This window comes from Chrysochloris asiatica, unplaced genomic scaffold (assembly GCF_000296735.1).
Source record: "Chrysochloris asiatica unplaced genomic scaffold, ChrAsi1.0 scaffold00096, whole genome shotgun sequence".
In the NCBI taxonomy this organism is placed as follows: domain Eukaryota; kingdom Metazoa; phylum Chordata; class Mammalia; order Afrosoricida; family Chrysochloridae; genus Chrysochloris; species Chrysochloris asiatica.
In genome coordinates this window covers 2,166,632-2,180,683 of record NW_006408614.1, presented here as the reverse complement: position 1 = coordinate 2,180,683, position 14,052 = coordinate 2,166,632, and the positions used below count along the sequence as shown (strand labels likewise).

Below are 14,052 nucleotides of genomic sequence, written 5' to 3'. Positions count from 1 at the left end.
TAGTCATTAAAGAGCTGAAATGGACTGGTATTGACCATTTTGTATCTGACAACCATATGGTTTACTATGCTGGGAATAACAAACTGAAGAGAAATGGTGTTGCATTCATTGTCAAAAACAACATATCCAGATCAGTCATGAGGTACAACACTGTCTGTGATAGGATAATATCCATGTGCCTACAGGGAAGTCCAGTTAATACCACTAATATTCAAATTTACGCATCCACTTCTAAAGCCAGTGAGGATGAAATAGAAGAATTCTGCCAACTTCTTCAATATGAAATCGATCAAACATGCAATTAAGATGTATTGATCATTACCAGTGATTGAAATGCAAAGGTTGGGAGCAAAGAAGAAGGATTAATAGTTGGAATATATGACCTTGGTGATGGAAATGATGCTGGAGAATGTATGATCAAATTCTGCAAAATCAATGATTTGTTCATTTCAAATATCTTCTTTCGGAAGCATAAGTGATGATTATACACATGGATCTCACCAGATAGAATACACAGAAATCAAATTGACTACATCTGATGGAAAGAGAAGATGGAAAAGCTCCATATCATCTGTCAAAAGAAAGCCAGAGGCAGATTGTGGAACACACCATCAATTACTCATATGTAAATTCAAACTAAAGCTGAAGAAAATGAAAACAAGTCCAAAGAATGAAAATATGACCTTGAATATATTCCACTTGAATTTAGAGATTCTCTGAAGAACAGATTTGATAACATTAAACACTAAAGACCGAAGACCAGAAAAGTTGTGGATGACATCAAGAACATCTTACAGGAAGACAGTAAAACATCATTAAGAAGACAAGAAAGAAGGAAAAGGTCAAAATGAATGTCAGAAAAGACACTGAAACTTACTCTCAAGCATAGAAATGCTAAAGCAAATGGAAGAAATGAGGAGGTACAAGAGCAGAAAAGAAAATTTCAAAGATCAGCTTGAGAAGATAAAGCCAAATACTACAACAAAATGTGCAAAGATGTGGAGTCAGAAAAGCAAAAAGGAAGAACACGTTCAGCATTTCTCAAGCTGGGGGAACCGAAGAAAAAAATTCAAGCCTCGACTTTCATTATTGAAGGATTTTCTGGGCAAATTATTGAATGGTGCAGAAAGAAACAAAAGAAGATGGAAGGAATATACAGAGTTACTGTACCAAAAGGAAATGGGTGATGTTCAACCATTTCAAGATGTATCATATGATCATGATCCAATGATATTGAAGGAAGAAGTCCAAGGTACATTGAAGGAATTGGCAAAGAGCAAGGCACCAGGAATTGATGGAATAAAAATTGAAATCTTTCAAGAAAATGAGGTGGCACAGGAGGCACTCATTCATCTCTACCAAGAAATTTGGAAGACTGGCCGACTGGTTGGAAGAGATCTGTATTTGTGTGCATTCCAAAGAGAGGTGACCCAATGGAATGCAGAAATCATCAGACAATATCTTTGATACCCCTTGTGAGTAAAGTTTTTCTAAAAGTAATACAGAAATTGCTGCAAGCATACTTTGACAGAGAACTTCCAGAGGTTCAAGCCAGATTCAGAAGAGGCTGTGGATGAGAGATATCATTGCTGATGTCTGATGTATCTTGGCTGAAAGCAGAGAATATCATAAAGATGTTTACCTGTGCTTTATTGACTATGCAAAGGCTTTTGATTGTGTGGATCATGACATTGCAAAGTATGAGTATTCCGGAACACTTAATTGTGCTCATGAGGTTTCTGTACATGGACCAAGAGGCAGTTGTTCCAACAGAACATGGGAACACTGAATGTTTTAAAATTAAGAAAGGTGTGTGACAAGATTATATTCTTTCACCACACTTATTCAACCTGTATGCTGAGCAAATAATCTGAGAAGCTGAGTTATCCGAAGAAAAACGTGACATCAGGATTGGAGGAAGACTCATTAACAACCTGCAATAATACAGATGATACAACCTTGCTTGCTGAAAGTGAAGAGGACTTAAAACATTTACTGATGAAGATCAAAGAGCACAGCCTTCAGTAAGGATTACATCTCAACATAAAGAAAACAAAAATCCTCACCAATGGACCAATAAACAACATTCTTATCAATGGAGAGAAGATTGAAGTTGTCAAGGACTTCATCCTTCTTGGATCAACTATTAACACTCATGGAAGCAGCAGTCAAGAAATCAAAAGACATATTTCATTAGGCAAATCTGCTGCACAAGACCTTCTTAAAGTGTTGAAGACTAAGCTTGAAGACTTAGTTGTGCCTGACCCAAATCATGGTATTTTGAATCACCTTATATGCATGCCAAAGTTGGACAGTGAATAAGGAAGACTGTAGTATAATTGATGCTTTTGAATTATGGTGTTGGAGGAGAATATTGAAAGTACAATGGGCCGCTAAAACAACCAACAGATCTGTGTTGGAAGAAGTGCAGCCAGAGTGCTCCTTGGAGGCCACAATGGCCAAACTTCATTTCTCATACTTTGGATATTTTGTCAGAAGGGACCAGACCCTGGAAGGGGATATTATATTTGGTAAGGTCAGAGCAAAAGAGGAAGACCCCCAATGAGATGGATTGGCCAAGTAGCAGTATCGATGGACTCAAGTGTGGCAACAATAGTGAGGTTGGCCCGGGATCCGACTGTGTTTCGTTCTGCATTGTGCATAAGGTTGCTATGAGTTGGTACTGACTCAATGGCACTTAACAACAACAGGAACTCCATAGGAGAGGATTCTTGAAAGATTACAGTCAAGTAAACCCTATTGGAGTCCTGGTGTGATGCTGTAGGATAAGCACTGGACTGCTAACCACAAGGTTTGCCTTCAAATCCACCAGTTGCTTCTCAGAAACCCTATACAGGGTTGCTATGAGTTGGAATTGACTTGACAGTAAACAACAACAAAATCCTATGGGAGCAGTTGTCTGCCACATGAGTTCTCTATGAGTTGGAAATAACTCAGCAGCATGCTACAACAACAGCTGGTTTTAGGGAAGAAGATGATGTGCTCAGCTTTGAAAGTGTTGTGTTTAAAGTCGAGATGTTCCTCAGGACTTTGGATAGAGAGACAGAGTTTTCTGACACTAGGATGAATGAGCTTAAAAAGAAGGCTGACGTGGAGAAGCGTGTTTGGGTATCATTAGTTGTGGATGGTGACTGAAGTTTTGGGAGTGGGTGAAATTCCTGAGGAGAGACCTCTGGAGATCTGTGTAACGTTCAGGACCCACTTAGGTACCTGAGCACATTTTACTCTGAAAACTCATTGCTACTGTGAATGGTCTCTTGGGTCTACGTTGCTCCTGGTCATGGTCATCGGATCCCCCAATTTCTTCATCTCTCTTTTCTTTCACTTTTATACTGTTCCCCTTTTCTGAACTTTCCCTCTCATTTTAAATCTTAAAAAATTTTTTCTACATAGTTTTTGTGTCTCACTTCTATGCATCTATTTTTCTAGGCTTGCATTTCTGGATCTTGTTTTACTGTTGAGGTAACCTTCCTATCTCTCTTTGTGTTCTCTTGTTTCTAGTTTACTGTCTTTTGGTCTTTGGCTGTCCTTGCCATTTTTGCTTTTCTCTTTATTTCCTTCATCCACATGCAGTTCATCTTACAGATTACTACTGCCATCACCAGTAGACACTGGCTTGTTTCCCATTGACCACACAGTCAATTCAATTCTAGCCTCTTTCCCAGTACACTGTGTTCTTTCTATACTGCCGGTCTGTCAGTCATGGACTTGATTTCCATATTTCTTGTATAACTTCTGAGTAGTACCTTGAAAATCATCCCTCTTTCTCCATAAAGTGCCCCAATCTGGTAATATTTGGATTCCATGTCCACTTAGGAGAACTTGAGACTTACTCAGATAAGTTTCATTTGGTGACCCTTACGTTGTCCACTCAGTGTCACCTCCCTCTGGTCAGGAGCCCAGCTCTTCTTTCTCTCTTGACTCCCGCAAGCCTTGTGAAAGCAGTCAGTGGCTGTGCAACAACTTGTGTGTGTGTGTGTGTGTGTGTGTGTGTATGTGTATGTGTGTATGTCTTCAGGAGAAGGAGGACCTTTCCCTCCCTGCAGTCAGGAGAGAGGGGGTATTTGGTAATCATAACGGGCTTGCCCATTACCTGCTAACAGGCTGGGTATCTCTTGACTCTCCTCCTCTATTCATTTGGGGCTCTGGGTTCATGGACACTGAAGAGTAATAAAGAAATGCTAGACTATAGAAAGTGACCAAGGACCATAGCTCAGTGTGGCCACGCTGACCTCCTACGTTCAGAGCTCAGGTGAGCTGATCCTTTGTAATCCAAGGATGACAGACACCTCACATCTAACCAGGATTTGCTCTGTCTCTTTATCTACCTGCTCACACCTCATCCTCCTCATTTCTAATGTTTCGGCCTATTGTCTGCTTCTCTCTCTCTCTTTCTCCCACTCATTCATCACCTGGAGATAACTGTGCATTCTTTGATTCTGTGAGCTTCTCTCTCACTGACTTCTCTTCTCTCCTATGTTGCTTTCTCTCATTTCCTCAGCCAGGCTGCTAATCTGTTTTCTTTTATTTCACTGTTCATCCTGTCTGGATCTCTCCTTCTAGGTATGCTGTGTGTCATAGAGCTTGCTCCATTTCTACTCTCTCTGTTTTTTTGTGATTTTCTTTTCCCTCACCACTGACACATACACACACAGAGAGCTATATGTATCTATGCTGTTGCTGTTAAATAAGTCTTCTTACATTCAGTGACCCCCGTGAATACAGCAGCTTCCTTAAACCTCATCTTCGGTTTTTGATCACGTGACACAGCTCTTATCCTCCTGCCTGCTACATATCACTGTCACTTCCAGTGAGACATCTAGTCCTTTACTTTTTCATTCCTCTAGTTCTCTGACCCTTGTGCATTTGTGTATCTATTTCCTCTTCTAAAAAATAGAGATAGGAAATCCGAAGTTTTAAGAATTTGACAATGACAAAGTAAGATCTTATTTGACAAAGCACTTTGAAATATAACAATAAGATCCAATTATCTGATGAAGTGCCTGTGTTACAACTACAGTTGACCCTTGAACAGCAGAGGGGTTAGGGTGCTGACCCCCACACAGTAGAATATCCAGGTATAATTTTTGACTCCCCTCAAAATCAACTACTAATAGTCTACTGTTAATTTGATAAGAACATAAACAATCGACTAACACATATTTTGTATGTTATATGTATTAAATGGAGTCCTGGTGTGGTGCTGTTAACCAGAAGGTCAGCAGTTCAAACCCATCAGAAACCCTGTACAGAGACACTATGTGTCGGAACCGACTCAACAACACTTAATAACAACAACAATAAATGTATTAGATACTTGTTTGTTGTTGTTGTTAGGTACCATCGAGTCAGTACCGACTCATAGCGACCTTATGCACAGCAGTACAAAACACTGCCCGATCCTGGGCCAGACTCACTATACCTGCATAAAAGCTGTGTTTTCTGTATGAGATAAAAAGGTATTTTGCCAAAAGTACAAGGTTTTATGTGCCTGCTAGTCCTGGGGTGGCACTGTGGGTTAATGAGTTGAACTGCAAAGCAGGTTTGAGCCACAAAGTCGGCAGTTCAAGCTTACCAACCACTCCTTGGAAACCCTGGGTCACTATGGGTCGGAACTGACTTGACGGCACTTAACAACAACAACAAGCATAGTTGTAGTCAGGGCTTTACTGATTTCCTTTTCCTTTGCTATAATGGTCCTTAGGATAAGCACTGGGCCACAAGTTCACTTTGAACTGCAAGGTCGGTGGTTCAAATCTACCAGCCGTTCCTCAGAAACCTTATACAGGGTTGCTATGAGTCAGAACCAACTCGACAGCACTTAACAACAGTAGCAATGCTGGGTAAATGTATCTTACAGTGGCAGGCCTCAATTATATCAAGCAATTTAACACTTTTTATAATGTTAAGACATTTCTCCGTGTCTTGGGAACACTTTGTATGGGGCCTATGTTGTTATTCAAGGTTTACGGTATTGCATGAAACACAAGAACCTCAAGAGATCATGTTACTGCAATACAAAATCCACTGGGAAGATGAACAGCTCATACAGAGATGATTGGGGTCTTATGGCATTGAAAAAATCCCCCAATAAATGGAGCTATGCCGTTCAAACCCATGCTGTTCAAGGATCAACTGTACATTTGAGTCGGAGAATATTTGATTTAAAGCTTTTATTTCTGTCTATAGTTACATATCAGGAATAGTAATCTTTGAGGCTTTTACAGTTTTGTGACCAAATGGCATTAATATCAACCAATATAGCATTATAGAAATCTAAGGTGTCACTTAATGGTCTGCAATCGGTTGCTAACCTAAAGGCTGACAGTTCGAACATACCCAGAGGCTTCATGGAAGAAAAGTCTTGCTCAACTGCTTTTCTCAAGATTACAGCCAAGACAATCCTAGGGAACAGTTCTACTCTGCAACACATGGGGGATCCATGAGTTTGGGGCTAACTTGGTGGTGCTAACAACAAGATCTTCGGGTTAGCAGACATGGCTGACCCAAAAAAACCCCCAAATCAAAAAACCAAATGTCCTACCATCGTGTGGATTCAGACTTGCATTGACCGCATATAGGGTTCCCAAGGTTGTAAATCTTTACTGGAGCAGAAAGCCTCATCTTTCTCCTATGTAGAAGCTGGTGGGTTTGAACTGCCACCATGGTGGTTAGCAGTGCACTACTTATCCTACAGCTCCCTCCCCCAGGGCATGGCAGTAGGTATTAAAAAAGATACCAACATTTGCTATTTATTTCCTCGACAATGACAACATACACATATAACAATGACATACATTTAACCAACAGAACTCATCCTGTTACATACACATCAGTTCATAGTCATTTGCTGCCTCCACCCAATAGGACATCCTTCCTAATAGGACAAAGGAAAGTCAATGATGAGTATGCGTTTCCAGGATTAACTGGATACAGGGCAGTAAGATGCTCAGAACAAAATGTGTTTGGAAACAGTAGCCTTTGATCCAGATTCCTGACATCCTGAAGGCCAAGGCTTGGCACTCTAATCTTCTTTACCTGACCCACTTCTTGGTACTGAGCTTGAAGTTCCGTGGGGCTCTTCTTCTCCATTACTCAGTTCCGTAGAGCTGTCACTGACGATGCCTGGAGAAAGAGAGAACGTTCTTAGCCTGTGCTCGAGGAACCCATCCTGAAGGAAATTCTATAAAATGAAAATGGGAAAGGGACTCTGATATAGGAGGAGTAGGAATCTTCCCACTAACGGGTCATCCTTGGGCTTCATCCAACCTGTTGGTTGAGGTGCCTCCAGGTGCCATCCCCATGGCTGGAGCTGGGAGGTACCCAGTGGGCCACTGACCATGGTGGGCAATGCTTTCATCTCCTTCCAAGTCCTTCTATGCCACACTCTTTCCACTTGTTTGCACACACTTGTGCTCCTGCCTCTGTTTCTCACCCAGAGGGACCATGTACAACTTTTTAGAGATGTCAGAGCCCCCATGAGCTGGGCCCTAATGACTGTGTGGATTAGAGTACTCCCTCCACCCCAGGAACCAATGTATCCCATATATTTGTTGTTGTTGTAAAGTATTGTCAAGTGGGTTCTGACTCATAGAGACCTCATATAGGGTTTCCAAGAAGCAGCTGGTGGCTTTGAACCATCACTCTTGTGGTTGATCCCACAAAGCCACACCAGGATTCCTATCCCATACATGGGAGTGGGAAATAGACTTGTTTTGCCTCTATACCAGTAAATATATTGAGGCCTAAATGCTACACCAGTTAGCCCAACCAACCTAATGCAAAATGTATAAAGTGGATCATCTAAAACCCCACAAATATGTATTTTATTTTAAATGATATTAAAAAAATCAGAATGAGGCTTTTGTAGGAAAGAAAGAAAGAAAGAAAGAAAGAAAGAAAGAAAGAAAGAAAGAAAGAAAGGACATTTCTTTGTTACATCAATAATTTTTAATTGCTCTTACGTGTTTTTCTATTGCGTTTCCACCAGATAGGCTTGTGTCTAATATTCACAGGATCTAGGAAGTCAAGGGAAACAAAACCAGTCATCTATAACTAAAAGAGGTAGAAACCTTACGATTACCTGTGTGGCTGACAGGACTGAGATCAGGAAAGTGCTCTGATGGTCATTTCTGTCTCTTCTCATCTAAGGAAGTGTTCTCTGCTAAACAGAACCCAAACTCACCTGTTGCAGACCGTGTAAAGCTGGTCAGAAGCTCGAGGCCCACTGGGCCTGAGTGTTGCAGACAATGCAGGCCACAGGCTCTGAGGAACAGATTCTGGCCACTGGGCAGTCATAACAAATTGTTTTTCATCTTAGTGTTCAGTTATGTTTTATTAATTCCAAACATGAGCCCTTAATATCCACAGATAAATGTAATATTTTCCTAAAGCCGAGACTGTAAAGGTTTCAAGGTTAAACCTTTTTCCAAAGGATTAACTAAAAATAGCTTAGCTACTTCCTGCTTCTTTGTTCTATAGACAAAAGGACATCTTCCCTAAACCTGTTCCAGGTGCAGGCTATTCAGCCAAAGTTCCTGAAAACCTGGCTCAGGAAGCCAAAACAGCGGGACTCCTCCCAAGCCTTTGTCCTTCCCTCTCACCTTCCCCCAACTGAGCTCAGGGGCTATAGATATGTTAATTGAGCCTGAGAAACCAAGTTGCGGGCCTGGGGTTCGAACCAGCGAAGTACGATGTAAAGTTGCCTGAATGTCGGGAGAATTACGTATGCCAGCTGTACCTTGTCTTAGTCCCTCCCAGCTTGGTGTGAAGCTCCTCCCCTAAATAAAACAAAGGCGCAGGTTGGCCCAGGTGCGCATTACTGGCAGGCAGTGAAAGTGTGTAGTACAGCTTGGAGAACGTGCTGTGGGGCTGACTAGGCATGCGTTACTGACCAGCTAGTAAGGGGTGCGTACTGCCTACTTAGCCAAGATGTATACCATGTGGGATCTTACCGCCTTCCTGGCTAATATATTCACCACACCTGACCTGCTGGATGTCAGTAATGCACCCACCTTGGTTTTGGGGTGTCTCTTTGTCTCCCTCCTTTTGTTTTTCTGTGCATTCTTTTGCTATCCCTTTCGCTGCCAGATATCTCCTCCTTGTGAACCAAACACTCGTGAACAACACAACTCTGTCGAGGCCAGTTCCCGACACTCACCATCTTTTAGCTCCAATCACAAATTCAAAGAAATTCAGAAAGACCAATATGTATATATATTTATAGGTTTGCAGCTAGTGAACTTGACAGCAAAAGTGGACTTGAACAGACATGAGTAAAGTATTTACTACGTTTGATGTGAATATTCCCATAAGTTGTTGCAAAAATGTAAAAATGTCATATTTGAAATTGGGATTCTTACTTAGACTCTTCTGGAGTGTTCTGTGATATACACAATATAAACCACATCAACATTCTAAAATCTTTTTGAATTCCAAAACAGATCTACCCTCAAAGGTTTCAAATAAAGGCTTGTGAATCTTTGCCAAGATTCACAAGGCTGTTAATTTTGTCTCTTTCTGCAATTTTCCATGTAGGATGTGGAAAAGATCCTTCAAAGTTTCCTTATTTGTGAAACAAGGGAAACTGTACTTATCTTGCCAACTTTAAAAAAGTTGTGGTAAAGGCAAACTATTGTATTCACAGATTAAAACATCACTCTAAGGCGCTCTGGTAGTGTAGTGGTTACGAATTGGGCTGCGAGCCACAAGGTCAGCAGTTTGAAACTACCAGCTGTTCCGCGGGAGAAAGATGAGGGGTTCTGCTCCCGTAAAGATTTACAGCCTCGGAAACCCTGTACAGGGTCACTATGAGTTGGAACCGACTCCACGGCACACACCACCACCACCAACAACAGGCCAATGGCACCTTGTGGGTCATCTGTCAAAAGCTATAAATTGGATTTGGTGGTGCTTCTGTCAATAATTACAGTAATGACCAGGGTATTTGGAGTTTTGAGCAAGTCTGTGTCAAAATCAAGCAATAACGGACTACCTCACTTCCTCTGCTTTCTACAGAATAGGGGGTGGCAGAGGTGGAAGCCACTATATGAATCCTGTACCCTGGGATTAATCATTTTGATGATATAGAGTCATCTTGTTAAACCTGATTTTATCAGGATTCTTTCTTTGCATTTTCCAAACTTTCCAGAGAAGGTGAATGCAGTGGATGGTTCGAGCTCTGGGCTTGGACCCTCATGACCCGGGGCTCAGTTCTGCCAGTCCTTACCCTCGTCAGCAGACCCACTTCCGAGTCCTGAGTGTAAGCTTTCTGGGAACTCTTCCTCCTCACTCAAGTCTGAAGAATTGTCATGTCTTGCCGCTGTAGAAAGGAACAAATATCTTTTGGAGGTCTCAGCATAGGACAAAGGAACCAAGCCAGAAGGTAATTCTACAATGAGAAAACTAGGAAAAACACTTGGAAAGCGCTGAAATTCTAGGAAAACTTATCTCTGTTTGCACACCTCCATGATCTGCCTTTTGCATTCATGTGATCTACAAGTTAGCATTTGATGACTCACTCTCTCTGTCTTTTAATTTGAACATTTTATTGTCGTTTGGGTGAAAGTTTACAGAGCAAGGAAGTTTTCCATTCAACAATTTATGCTCACTTGCTATCTTGTTGAATATCTGGGATTTTCTATGGGTAGGATTGTATCAACTGCAAATAGGGGTAGTTTTACTTCTTTCTTATCAATTTGGGAAAAAAAAGAGAGAGAAGCAGCAGCGGTAGTCTTGGAAGTGGTGGTGGTCTGGGAAGACCACTGGGGTGGGGGTGGTCACACCTTTGATCACTAGGAGGATGTGGGGGAGAGGTGGGTAGAGTACACTCATCTAATAACTGGTCACTGGCATGGGTGTCAGCGCTGGGGTTCTACGGTTTCTTCCCCTGGAGTCCAGTGTCATAAGATGCCTCTGCACAGGCTTCCTCTCCATGTGGGTCCACCCCAGTGACCAGATGAGTCCCTGTTTACTGACTCCCTCCTTGCTCTCTGCTCTGCTGAATCTCTGCACTTTCCTCCTGTGTTAGGTTTCACTCTGGATTTGTCTCTGTCTTGTTGGGGATTCTGTGAAGTTGGTGACATTGCCTTGCTGTGATTCTCAGTGTCTTCGTCCAGTCAGGGTTTGATGGAATACTTTCCAGGATTCTCAGCTGTGTCTGTTTCATGTGATTTCTCATGTATTTCTTGTAGAGGGTGGAGATTCTAAATAGGTCAATATCTTAGTTGTACCTCCCTCCTCTGTTGGGTCTACCACTCATCTGTCAGTTAGTTGTACTGTGATGACTCACAGGTTGCTATGCTGCTGAGAGCTACGCTTTGCTATTTCAAATACTAGCAGTGTAAACCCATGGTGATAGATTTCCGAAGAGTTTACAGACTAAGACAGATGAGGAAGAAAGACCTGGCGATCTACTTTTTAAAAAAAAACTTTGTATTGTGAATTGAGTGAAGGCTTGCAGATGAGATCATCAGTTTTATATTCAACAAATTATGCACTTTCTTTCATCTCAGTGATTGCAATTCCCTCCATGCAACAACAGTTATCCTATTTTCTCTCTGTGGTTCCTACTTCCATTCCACCATCCTTCCCATCTCTTCTCAACTTTGTCCTTAGGAAAATGTTGCCCTTTTGATTTTGAATGATTGACCATTCCATGGGGAGCGGACCTCATTAGTGCTGTTGTTCCACTATAAACCTATCTACTGCTTGTCTGAAAATTGGGCCACGAGGGTGTTTCTTTCCAATCATGCAGGGTTGCCAATGGCTATAGTCTCGAGTTCATACAGACTCTTTATGATCAATAAGCCTGGTCTTTTTTCAATTTTAATTTTTTTATAATTTTGAGTTTTGTTCCACATTTTCTCCCACTCTAACTGGGACCTTCTAATGTGATCCTTCTCAGAGCAGTTGGTAGTGGTAACCAGGCACCATCTTGTTCTTCTGGTCTGAGTCATGGAGTGCATGTTCCATTAGTCCATGGGACTAGTTGCTTCCAAGTGTCTTCAATTCTTATCACTCTTCTTTCTTCTGCACATGGAGAGACCTATAGCTGCTCTTTTGATGGCCTCTCATGAGCTTTTAAAAGCCTAGGTGTTACTCTGGTGATCTGCTTCTGAAAATTAGCCAATGAAAACCTCATGGACTGCAACACAATGTGGTCAGATTTGCTTGCTTTGGACATTTCATCAGGAGGGACCATTATTAAAGGATGACATCATGGTTGGTGAAGTAGAGGGAGCAAGGTCCTGGATGAGATGGACTGGCATACTGGCTTCACCAATGGGCTTGAACTTTCTGGTGACTGCCGAGAGCATGATGCAGGAGTGGGCCATGTTTGCCCTGTTCTAAAGAAGAGGAGAGTAATCAAAATACTCTAGACCTCAAGAAGAACAAACCAGTCTATGTTGGAAGAAGGATAGCCAGAATGCTTCTTGATAGCCAGGATGGCCAGACTTCACCTCTCATGCTTCAGCTATATAATCACGAGGGACCAGTCCCTGGAGAAGTGCATTATGCTTGGTAAACTGGAGGGTCGAAGAATAAGAGGGAGACCACCAGTGTGATGGATTGGCACAATGGCAGCATTAATGGGCTCAAAGGTAGTAACAATTGTGAAGTTGGCCCAGGACTGGGCACTGTTGTCCGTAGGGTCACCTGACAATAACAACAGTGGTCACCATGGCTTGGAGTTGAATCAATGGCAACTGACAACACTAACAACCTCTCCTGAGTGTGAGGATGAGAAAACTACACCCACAATGACTTTCTTTGCTTTGTGTTGATCATTGGTCTTCTTATACCTCATTCAATTTCTTCTTTTACTGGTCTCTTTATAGATTTTGTGTTTGTTTACTGGTGCTGTATCTGTTTATTTATGCCTTTGTTTTTCTTCCAGGGCTACCTTGTTAGTCTGTTACTGAACACAGCAGATCCTTACTTGGATGCTCCCCTGAGTCTTTGACACAGAGCCTCTCCCCTTCCCAATTTAAACATCCTTAGAGTGCTTACTTGAGAAACAAAGAAAGTTCCTATTGTGTTTGAGTTCCTTACTTCCTTGGGTTTATACATTATTGCAGCGAGTCTACCAAACTCATAAAACCAGCTGCTATCAAATCAATTCTTACTCATAGCAAGCTCAAAGGTTTCAGAGTAGAACTGTACTTCATAGGGGTTTCAATGGCTGCGATCTTTCATAAGCTAATTATCAGGACTTTCTTCTGAGGTGCCTCTGGGTAGATGTGAACCACCAACCTTGTGGCTAGTAGTGACTGAACCACCCAGGGACTTTTACCTAATACGAAAGTTAAAATAGGAGCCATCTAAGATTAAAACAAATTTATATTTTACTTTGAAGGATATAGCAAAGAATTAGAATTAATCTTTTGAAAAATATAACAATTCTCATTTGTAAGCACAAGAGTTCTTATTTTATCTTACCTCTTTTTCTTAACAGGAGTGATACACTGAGATCCATAGGCTCTATAAGTAAAGAAGGGAAAAGAGTTATTTGTACATAAAAGACTTACAAACTCTACGACTATTCACACTGCAGATGGATTTGTAATTATGATGGTTTTTGATGTTCATTGCCCTCTTTTTCCTTCGACTGAATCCAGTTCTGGTGGTCGAGGGTCATAGCTGGAAGCCTGCTGTATTCTTTTTATGAACTCACCATGCATATTTGTAAATGACTCTTCAACATTACTAGATTTGGTTTCCTCATCTATAAATCAGGGATAACCTAATTACTTGATAGGGTTTTTGTGATGATAAGATGAAACTTGATTTATAAATGTCCTATGGGAAATCACAATATAATGGCTTAATTATAATTGGGTTTGAGAGTAGCTGCTCTGAAGCTGTTTTTTGGCTGTCAACAATTTAAAATCAGTACAAATTATTCTTTGAAGACTTTCTAGATTTGTCAGTAATGGCTCCGTATCAACCGACAGAAAAGTTGTCTGCTTACTGTTGTTGTTGTTGTTATGTGCCGTGGAGTCGGTTCTGACTCATAGTGACCCTGTACAG

General features: G+C 41.4%; 2 protein-coding genes across 2 annotated transcripts in view; both read right to left on the bottom strand.

The window, feature by feature from the left end:
* LOC102827655 (collagen alpha-1(III) chain-like) overlaps positions 1 to 12,356 on the bottom strand; it is a 137,996-nt gene extending 125,640 nt beyond the window's left edge. Inside the window, exon 1 of the mRNA XM_006866797.1 lies at positions 12,293 to 12,356. Coding sequence (XP_006866859.1) covers positions 12,293 to 12,356 — 64 coding nt within the window. The remainder of the gene's footprint in view (positions 1 to 12,292) is intronic.
* A 178-nt stretch (positions 12,357 to 12,534) lies between these two features.
* SP100 (SP100 nuclear antigen) overlaps positions 12,535 to 14,052 on the bottom strand; it is a 56,653-nt gene continuing 55,135 nt past the window's right edge. Inside the window, exon 10 of the mRNA XM_006866796.1 lies at positions 12,535 to 12,548. Within this exon, the coding sequence (XP_006866858.1) occupies positions 12,535 to 12,548 (14 nt within the window). The remainder of the gene's footprint in view (positions 12,549 to 14,052) is intronic.